Source organism: Hippocampus comes, unplaced genomic scaffold, assembly GCF_001891065.2.
Source record: "Hippocampus comes isolate QL1 unplaced genomic scaffold, H_comes_QL1_v1.1 scaffold113, whole genome shotgun sequence".
NCBI classification, from domain to species: Eukaryota; Metazoa; Chordata; class Actinopteri; order Syngnathiformes; family Syngnathidae; genus Hippocampus; species Hippocampus comes.
The window spans coordinates 1142019-1152021 of NW_017806160.1; the positions used below are offsets into that span (position 1 = coordinate 1142019).

General features: G+C 41.4%; 1 protein-coding gene across 2 annotated transcripts; it reads left to right on the plus strand.

Annotated features, from left to right (window-relative positions):
* Nucleotides 1-3015: 3015 nt before the first annotated feature.
* On the plus strand, nt 3016-7981 carry copz1 (COPI coat complex subunit zeta 1). Of its 2 annotated transcripts, none has more exons than XM_019895622.1 (9): nt 3016-3143; nt 3567-3635; nt 3732-3813; nt 3911-4002; nt 4237-4292; nt 4383-4460; nt 4552-4603; nt 4687-4725; nt 7517-7981. In XM_019895622.1, exons 1-9 carry the CDS (start codon nt 3126-3128, stop codon nt 7562-7564), a joined length of 534 nt encoding a protein of 177 aa, XP_019751181.1. In that variant the 5' UTR covers nt 3016-3125; the 3' UTR covers nt 7565-7981. The 2 variants fall into 2 exon arrangements, with proteins under 2 accessions (XP_019751181.1, XP_019751182.1); XM_019895623.1 differs by lacking the exon at nt 4687-4725 and adding an exon at nt 5938-5976.
* The last annotated feature ends 2022 nt before the right edge of the window (nt 7982-10003 follow it).

Below are 10003 nucleotides of genomic sequence, written 5' to 3' on the forward strand. Positions count from 1 at the left end.
GAGAAAACTCACACAGGCAACACACACACACACACACACACACACACACACACACACACACACACACACACACACACACACACACGGTAAAATCATGGTAGAATGAGAAATCCAATCAAGGGTAACTATTTTATGAAAATGTGAAAAAACACTTATTAGTCATGTTTTACTATTTTCATTATTTTTTAATTTTTGATGGGTGGGACGTAAAATGTCCTTCAATTCTGGAATGACCCATATATGTTTAAAATCTATGCATTCATCGGAATTTTCATTCATCCATCCATTTTCCAAATCAGCAAATGTTAAATGGACGTTATACGGTATTTCATCAGGGAGTTGCAGGGGTTAAAAGCCTTTTTGACCTTGGGGCCTAACTTTTCCTGGGCCCACATCCACAAATTATGATTTGTGTTGACCTTTATTTTGTGTGAAATGGAGTGGCAGGAATCCGAATTGTAACTGAGCATCTCCTTGGCAACAGCAACAGACAGCTACAGTCATATGTATTTATTTGAATGGTCAAATACGTTGCTCCGTGGCCCTTGCGGTCCACAGTTGTAAAATTTTAATTGTTTTGCGTCCCACTCGCTGGCACTCGTCACCCAACTTTGGTTGGGAATCATTGACTTACTATACAAATTTGAAATCCGCGGTTTAACTTTAAAAAACATTTTGAACCGTCATTGTAGCCCGCAATGTTGTTTTGAATTCAAATACTTATGTGTTCCTTGCAATAAAACAATACTGTACTGTTGCCTTCACCACGATACACAGCTATGTTTTTGTTTTGTTTTTTTAAAACGCTGAACTTAAAATATCTCACAGTCTGGCCAAACTGTGATGTCATTTATAGAGCGAGATAGAGGGAAAACCCCATTGGCCTGGTTTCCCCAATGCTTCCCAGAAGTGGGAGGTAGGATAATTGGAGTTGGTTGAATGTAGGAGGGTATTGAAAAAAAAAAAAAAAAGTAAAAGAAAAAAGATGAGCAGAAGCAGACCAATGTGGTCCACATGTAATCCTTCCACCAAAAAAATTTCTCTGTCCGATTTGGAAATTGAAAACATGTCAGTGATGCAACTTTGTGTCGAAGTCATTGTATTTTTGAAGATATTTTAACATTTACAATTGTAACACATTTACAGAATTGCCTTATATTCAGGGCGGCATGGTGGGCGATTGGTGAGCATGTCGACCTCACAGTGCAGAGGTGCAGGGTTCGATTCCAGCTCCAGCCTTCCTGTATGGAGTTCGCATGTTCTCCCCGTGCCTGCGTGCCTCAAGTTTCCTTCCACTTTCCACAAACATGCATGGCAGGCTGATTGAACACTCTAAATTGTCCCTTGGTGTGAGTGTGAGCGTGGATGGTTGTTGCATTTGGCTGGCAACCGGTTCCGGTTGTCCCCTGCCTACTGCCCGAAGACAGCTCGGATCGGCTCCAGCACCCCCAGCGACCCTTGTGAGGATAAACAGATTAGAAAATGGATAGATGGATGGGTCTTTTATTCACACAAAGGTCATGTGATATCACACTGTTGTTGATTTGTATCTTACTTGTCCCTCCTTCATTCCTATAATTTATTAAAACAATGGCTCTCTTTTTCTCAAGCTTTGTTGATACATATTTTACCTTAGAAAAATCAAAATCTCATTGCCCCCCCCCAGAAATATCTTTACCGTGTCCAGAAATAATCATGATGCTGTCTCAATTTACTCACAAATTTGGGGCTGTTTCGTTGAGCACAAAACCGTTATTCTGTCATGTAAATAGTAACTCGCAGGTTAACTGTACCATCTGCCATCTCGTGGAAGGCTTTTTAATTGTTCTGCCTGTCCCTGTAAGTTGCTGGCACAGATAGATGAACAAAAATATATCCATCCATCTATCCATCCATTTTCTAACGCTTATTCAGGGTCGGGTCGCAGGGGCAGCAGCTTTAGCAGGGAAGCCCAGACTTCCCTCTCCCCAGCCACTTCTTCCAGCGCTTCCCGGGGAATCCCAAGGCGTACCCAGGCCAGCTGGGAGACGGTCTCTCACGTGTGTCCTGGGTCGTCCCCGGGGCCTCCTGCCAGTGGGACATGCCCGGAACACCTCACCAGCGATGCATCCAGGAGGCATCCTAATCAGATCCCGAGCCACCTCAAAAATATATTATTGCAGTAAATAAATTATAATTTTCAGACAAATTAAGTGAAGTTAAACATAATATAGTGGTTGGGAAACACTACAATTGCTTGTTTATTGCAGATTGGCTTGGGATCCATGGGTCCTGATTTACAAAAGACTCTTATTTCGGATCATAACTCATGGCTCAGTGGTAGAGTGGTTGTCTCCTAACCCAGAAATTGTGATCATGTTCAAGTGACCATGAGCAAAATACTGAAGTGCCAGGTGCTTTTGATGCTGTGCCATCAGTTGGTAAAAGAACTAACTTTACAGGTGCCCTGCGACTGGCTGGCAACCAGTTCAGGGTGTTGTCTACCTTCTGCCCCAAGTCAGCTAGGATAGGCTCCAGCACTGCCCGTGACCCTGTTCAGGATAAACGGTGTTGAAAATGTTTGGATGGATATATACTAGTTTGCTCATCAAGAACTTTTTATGATTTTTTTTAATGTAAATGTTTGATTTATTCATATTTGTGCTGTACGTTTGTATTTGTTTGGTTTCAACTGTGGTTTCTGAACTGTTTAAAAGTACGTACCAAGTACCTTTAGCAATAAACAAGGCTTCGCTGCAGCGTTCCAGATTAACGGAGTGCTTTTCTGAATGCGTGACAAACAGAAAATCATTTAGTGTCCTTTTAAAGGAAATGCATGCGGTTTTGCGTTTGACTCGCTCATTCAAATTCATAAAGGCCCCCCACCACCCCTTAAAATAAACAAACAAACAAACAAACAAACAAACAAACAAACAAACAAATTGCTACATTCGTTACTTGTGCTTTTTGGGGAAGAAGACTGCTGGGTGATTTAATTTTGCAAGAATACTCCTTCGCTTATGTGACTTCCTGTTTCCTGCTTGTGCGGAAGCTGCGCCAGCCAATAGAAAAGAGCCTTACGCACTGGAACCTGTCACGTGAGTTCCGGAAGGTCTACTACAGAGGCTTCGCTAACAAGAAACAAGATGGATACTACCATATTGGTAATGGAGCTTCTTATTTTAGTTTTGACACCGTCGCTGTGTCGAAGAAGCTTTCGGTTTCTAACTAGGCCGTGTAATATTATTGCCAACAAAGAGACCGCGTTGGTTCGTTTGCTTTACAAGAGCTAAATGGAACAAACTGTTGGTCAAATAGTTAGCTTCCGGCTGGTTAGCTTGACTTTCGTGGCTTCTGGTGATGTGGACGTGTCCAGTTTTCACCCGTTTCCCAGAGCAATGGGCTACAATATGCTATTATATGGTTGTTTCAAATTCTTTGTCCTCCTTTTTCGCTATTTTTACCATTGTGTCGTTCCGGAATAATTGGCACTTGTTTACGTCTCCACTAGTAGAAGTGACACAACCAGCTATTGTTAAACTCTCAAATGTATTTTATTGTTTGTAACGATGTGTTGTTTAAAACAGGAACCATCTTTGTACACCGTGAAGGCAATTCTTATTCTGGACAATGATGGAGACAGACTGTATGCCAAGGTATGGTGGAGTAAATTATGTACATAATTTATTGCTTTAAAATTTGACAGTTCTATTGGTTGCGCAATAATTACACCCATTTCCATGTATCTACAGTATTATGATGACACATACCCCACAGTGAAGGAACAGAAAGCGTTTGAGAAGAACATATTCAACAAAACACACAGGACAGACAGTAAGAGACACCATGCTATTTACAATGTAAAGAAATTAAGCACATTTTGCCTGTTTAGATTATGAGGGGAATATATGTTTACTATGTGTGTCACAAGGTGAGATAGCATTACTCGAAGGCCTCACTGTTGTCTACAAGAGCAACATTGACCTCTTCTTTTATGTGATTGGAAGTTCACATGAAAACGAGGTATGTTTTAAGCTTGTGTGATTCCTGTCACAACCACATTTTGACCCATTGAGAGTTATTTTCTTTAACATTCATATGTGCTGTAACAAAGAAAAAAGACATTTTAGACGTGGAACCAAATCACATCAGAGCAAAGATACAGTCACTGATGTTGTCATCATCCATCGATGATTCTTGTGAAATTGCTTGGAAACAATTTTCGTTTAAAATGTGATTTATTTTTCCATTTAACAGCTTATGCTGATGGCTGTTCTAAACTGCCTGTTTGACTCCCTCAGTCAGATGTTAAGGTATGCTATTAACGTTTGGAATCGACATGTCATTTTCAAAGAGTAGTTCAGAAAAAATTGCATGCACATTTTTCTCTCCTGAAACTGCAGAAAAAATGTTGAGCGTAGAGCTTTGTTGGACAATATGGAGGGGCTCTTCCTTGCTGTGGATGAAATCGTCGATGGAGGGTAAGTTAACCGTGAGCGTCTTAATAAGGGTTTCGCAGCGCGACTGTTGATATTGTTGTGATGTTGAGTTTGTGTTTACTGCCTCTTGCAGGGTGATCCTCGAGAGTGACCCTCAGCAAGTTGTTCATCGTGTTGCTCTCAGAGTAAGCCTTCTTCTTCTCCTCTTAGCTTGTTAGTTCACGTTGTGCAAGGTTGCTGTGATCCTAAAATAAATGGATTCTTTTAGGGGGATGATGTGCCTTTGACCGAGCAGACTGTCACCCAGGTTGGTAAAACCTCCATATCTTGCGAGTTTTACTTTTTCAAGACAGTAACATTCAACAGTTGGCTGCACAATAAAACAGACCTGGTGCTCCTGCAAAGAAAAAAAAAAGACTTCTTTACTAACTTATTCTGGACAATGATGGAGACAGACTGTATGCCAAGGTATGGTGGAGTAAATTATGTACATAATTTATTGCTTTAAAATTTGACAGTTCTATTGGTTGCGCAATAATTACACCCATTTCCATGTATCTACAGTATTATGATGACACATACCCCACAGTGAAGGAACAGAAAGCGTTTGAGAAGAACATATTCAACAAAACACACAGGACAGACAGTAAGAGACACCATGCTATTTACAATGTAAAGAAATTAAGCACATTTTGCCTGTTTAGATTATGAGGGGAATATATGTTTACTATGTGTGTCACAAGGTGAGATAGCATTACTCGAAGGCCTCACTGTTGTCTACAAGAGCAACATTGACCTCTTCTTTTATGTGATTGGAAGTTCACATGAAAACGAGGTATGTTTTAAGCTTGTGTGATTCCTGTCACAACCACATTTTGACCCATTGAGAGTTATTTTCTTTAACATTCATATGTGCTGTAACAAAGAAAAAAGACATTTTAGACGTGGAACCAAATCACATCAGAGCAAAGATACAGTCACTGATGTTGTCATCATCCATCGATGATTCTTGTGAAATTGCTTGGAAACAATTTTCGTTTAAAATGTGATTTATTTTTCCATTTAACAGCTTATGCTGATGGCTGTTCTAAACTGCCTGTTTGACTCCCTCAGTCAGATGTTAAGGTATGCTATTAACGTTTGGAATCGACATGTCATTTTCAAAGAGTAGTTCAGAAAAAATTGCATGCACATTTTTCTCTCCTGAAACTGCAGAAAAAATGTTGAGCGTAGAGCTTTGTTGGACAATATGGAGGGGCTCTTCCTTGCTGTGGATGAAATCGTCGATGGAGGGTAAGTTAACCGTGAGCGTCTTAATAAGGGTTTCGCAGCGCGACTGTTGATATTGTTGTGATGTTGAGTTTGTGTTTACTGCCTCTTGCAGGGTGATCCTCGAGAGTGACCCTCAGCAAGTTGTTCATCGTGTTGCTCTCAGAGTAAGCCTTCTTCTTCTCCTCTTAGCTTGTTAGTTCACGTTGTGCAAGGTTGCTGTGATCCTAAAATAAATGGATTCTTTTAGGGGGATGATGTGCCTTTGACCGAGCAGACTGTCACCCAGGTTGGTAAAACCTCCATATCTTGCGAGTTTTACTTTTTCAAGACAGTAACATTCAACAGTTGGCTGCACAATAAAACAGACCTGGTGCTCCTGCAAAGAAAAAAAAAAGACTTCTTTACTAACTGGACACTGGTGCTTTTAATGTGATAACTAGGATTTGTGTAACTTAAAAATGTGCATACTGTATCTATACTCAAATATGTGGTAACAAAAGGGCATCCACTAATGCTAGCCAAAATCCTCACTTCAGCTGTCAGAAAAGGGCCCAAATGCCCTCCAGTAACAGTGGAAAGACAGGCAATAAGTTGTGTTGGTTGATCACCAGCTGGACGGTTAAGGCGTAGAAAAAAAAGTAGTGTGTTTTCGGTAACCCGACCGACCGAGAATTTCTACCTCGAAAAAAAACTTTACGGTCGGCATTTTTTTCAAACAACCTTCAAATTTAACACGTCATCATTAGTTCTACCAACAGTTAACATTAGCATTACTACACCTTGTGACGAATGTTTTATTCATAAAGGTACCATGCTACAACCAGTAAATTATAGAATAACCAATACTGTTTCATAATATTTTTCATAGCGATTAGCCTACAAATCTAATGACCAACTTGCCTCGTAATCGTGCCTCTCGTCGTATCTCGCTCTCGTGTTCTGTGCATACATCCCAGGTGAGTTTAGTGATATGCCCTTTGGACGATTCATACGAAAAATCAGACTGGCATTCCCATTTCTTAAATGTCGTAATTAGTAGACCTTTGTGAGTTTTTTTCGCCGCCATCTCAAACTTTCATCCGCGCGATTCCTCAGTTTGCGGACTTAAATAGCAACCCGCATGCGCACATAACGTCATCTGTTGCGTCCCCCCCAAAACACAGTCAAGTCGTGTGCGGTGACTTTAATGGTTAAACTATTTTTCGGTACCGTTAAAATGACGCCACGGAAACGACACGCTACCGGTAACTATTGTTACCGTGAAATCCTCAGGCTTGCCGTACTTTTTTTTTTGTTTGTTTGTTTGTTTTGACTGAGAAATTTCCTTGCGTCCCAAAAACGCACATTATTTTGAACTGTGCGTCCTGTGGGAAAATTATGCGTCTAGGATGCGGGACGCAGAGGTAACGAGATGGCTGTAACACCCAGCCGCCGGGTACCAAACTCTCTCGCCGCCAAGGCGGCGAGCGGGGGTTTCAATGTCTCCTTGTTTTATGTTTTATGGTTATTTTGTTTACATTTTTGATGTGGGGGGGAAAAACAAAAAAAGATTTAAAAAAAAAAAACTTTGTCCGACCTACCGACCCGATGCTGAAATTTCATGTTACCGGAAACACACTACTTTTTTTTCTACGCCTTAATGTCTCTTCTTCCTCCTTCTACTCACCCCATGCCCTTCGCCTCAGACTGCTGAAAATCCCCCACTAAATAAATAAAAAATAATGCAACAGCTTCCTAAGGAATAAAGTCACCGTCTCAAATGAGAGATGATTGTTCATGTCATGCATGCATGTTTGTTTTTGTTTCAAACAATGCTTCCTTCGCAGGTGCTTCAGTCTGCCAAAGAACAGATCAAGTGGTCGCTTCTACGGTAGTCGCAGCAGAAGAGCCGCTGCACAGCCCGCTCATCATGGCACTGATCCACATTTTCCTTTTCCTCTCTTACAATCACTGCTGTGAGCCGGTGCATCCAGTCTTTTCCTTTGGGGGAAAAAAATCCTTACTGTACAGCTGTTTGTAGAATAGCGGGTTCAGATAAGGTGCACATTCCCTTACCCCGGGTTTGGACTGCTCTATTTGTATGTTTTCATGATGAAAGCCATCGTATCGCTCCGTGGTCGCTAATCAATCTCAGCATAGCTGGTGACAACATTCCACGCATGCCCTTTTATTCTCATCATTCGTTGATCAGAACGTACTGTAATGTCATCACTGGTTGCGGAAGTTCATTTCATCTTGCCTTCTTTCATCAGCAGACAATTTGAATAAATGTTTGTTGATGGAGTCCAACATGTCATTGTCACTCACTGTGTAGTTGTCCGATACCGGCCTTTTTTTTTTCCTGTCCATTTGTGAGCAGTTGAACTGACTTGGCTCTCGCAGCGCTCCCTCCACTGGCTTTTGTCCTGCAGCCTCGATCGAGGCGAGCGCTCCATCTGCTGTTTTGTTCATCACAGTGCAACAGTTGGGAGTTTGGACGGACACTCTTTCCTTCATGCTGCCATGATCAGGCTCGTTTCCTGGGTTTTCATGTAAGCGCGCATGTTTTATGGGGTCTTAATTGATTCATTCCTCCCCCTCTTCCGCCCTGCATCATAAATTGTGTGAATGCTTCCACACCTTCCTACTCTAGCTTCATGCACTCATTTGAATGCAAATGAAGGATGGCTTGCAGATTGAAATGGATCAAGAATGGGCACTACATCATGGTATGCGATGAATATTACCGGGAATAGATGTAATGATTCCATGCATTCTTCCAAACGGTATCCATACACTGCATGCGCGCTGATAACTTGGACTAGCGTGGAATGGTTCTCACCAAATTTGCAACCATGATAGTAAGCACATCTGATTCCAGTTTATTCCTTCATTCCGATGTCTTTTCATTTCCAAACTGTTGCCTAAATTTGTAATTGACACGTTGCAGCATGTTCTCCGACAGAATAATATTAATAGAAGAACATGTAGCGAGTACTGTGCTGGAAATTCTCTCCTTGCGGCATTATTTTATTAGACTTGGCAGTTTGGTCTAAACGTCAAAGTATATAAAACAAATGCGTATAGTCAGGAGTGTTAACCAAAAACAAAAAAAACATCTTAAACACATTTTGGGTAATGTTAGACTGCAACAAGTAATAAATGTGAGAAATAAAACTTTATGGCCCAAGGAAAAATGTTGTCACTCTTCCACCGGTTAAGAGGATCAAATAAAGATGAAGTTGGCATTCTCCACCTTTGTGAAATTGTATATCCTTGATTGGAGCTAAGTGTCTGGACCCGTGTGGATGTCGGAACATATTCACTTTATGTCTTTCATTCATGTCTGGGAGGCAGAATCCTGTTACAGTCTTGAAGTAAAGAGACCTGCTGGCACTTCTTTTGTGTGTTACAATTACAGTAGAAACTCTGTAAAGGACACGTACTGAACTGTATGCAGGCAAGCTACCAGGTACACACCAATCATGAAGTGCACTCAAGGCTGTTTTTATTGGAAAACCACGAGGTAAGCTTGTAACCGTCTTAACCAATGTGTCCACTAGAGGACACTGACACGTTGACTCAAGCTTTAACGTGGTTAAAAAACGACGGGTAAGGCTGAATTCTCCTTTTTTTTTAAAAACAAGCAAAAATATTGTCGTGTCTTTTATTTGATTCGCACAATTTCTGTCGTTTGGTTTCCAATGTTTCGCTCCAGTGGTGATCATTTGGTGAGCAAGCATTTGTATATCATCCTGTTCATAAAGAGCCCATATGCTCGTTTTTTATTAGCAAAGCTATGTAACGAGTTGCGATGCAGCGTGTTGTGGTGCAGATGCCAACTAAAAGGCCCGGATACACTCGCAAGCCTGGCTTGGTGTTTTTGCACCATACAAGTAAGTAGTCAATGAATGCCTTTTTCGGCTCTGCGTGCCTCTGACCTGTGGGGCTTATTACCTCCTCGGCTCGCCTCCAGTCTGATTCAGAACCTTGAATGAGAGCCTCTTTATGAGCTGCAATGAAAGAGTGAATAGACGCGATGTTGCTGCTACATGCTACCTAAGTGCAAGCGCCACTATGAGCTCAGTGACTCGCTTCCATCCGCTGATTACATTTTCATCATCGTTAAAAAAACAAAAACAAAACCAAGCACGGTAACTTCTAATAATGATACAAGAACGGGCAGAACAGTTTGACAGACCAAGACTTGACACGTATATAACCATGCAGTCAACATGTCCGAAACATGTGGGCTCGAGCATCGCACATGATCGATGCATACAGTGGGAGAGTCTCTCTTGTATCTCAGTGCATGAGTGCACTGTGTGAATTAG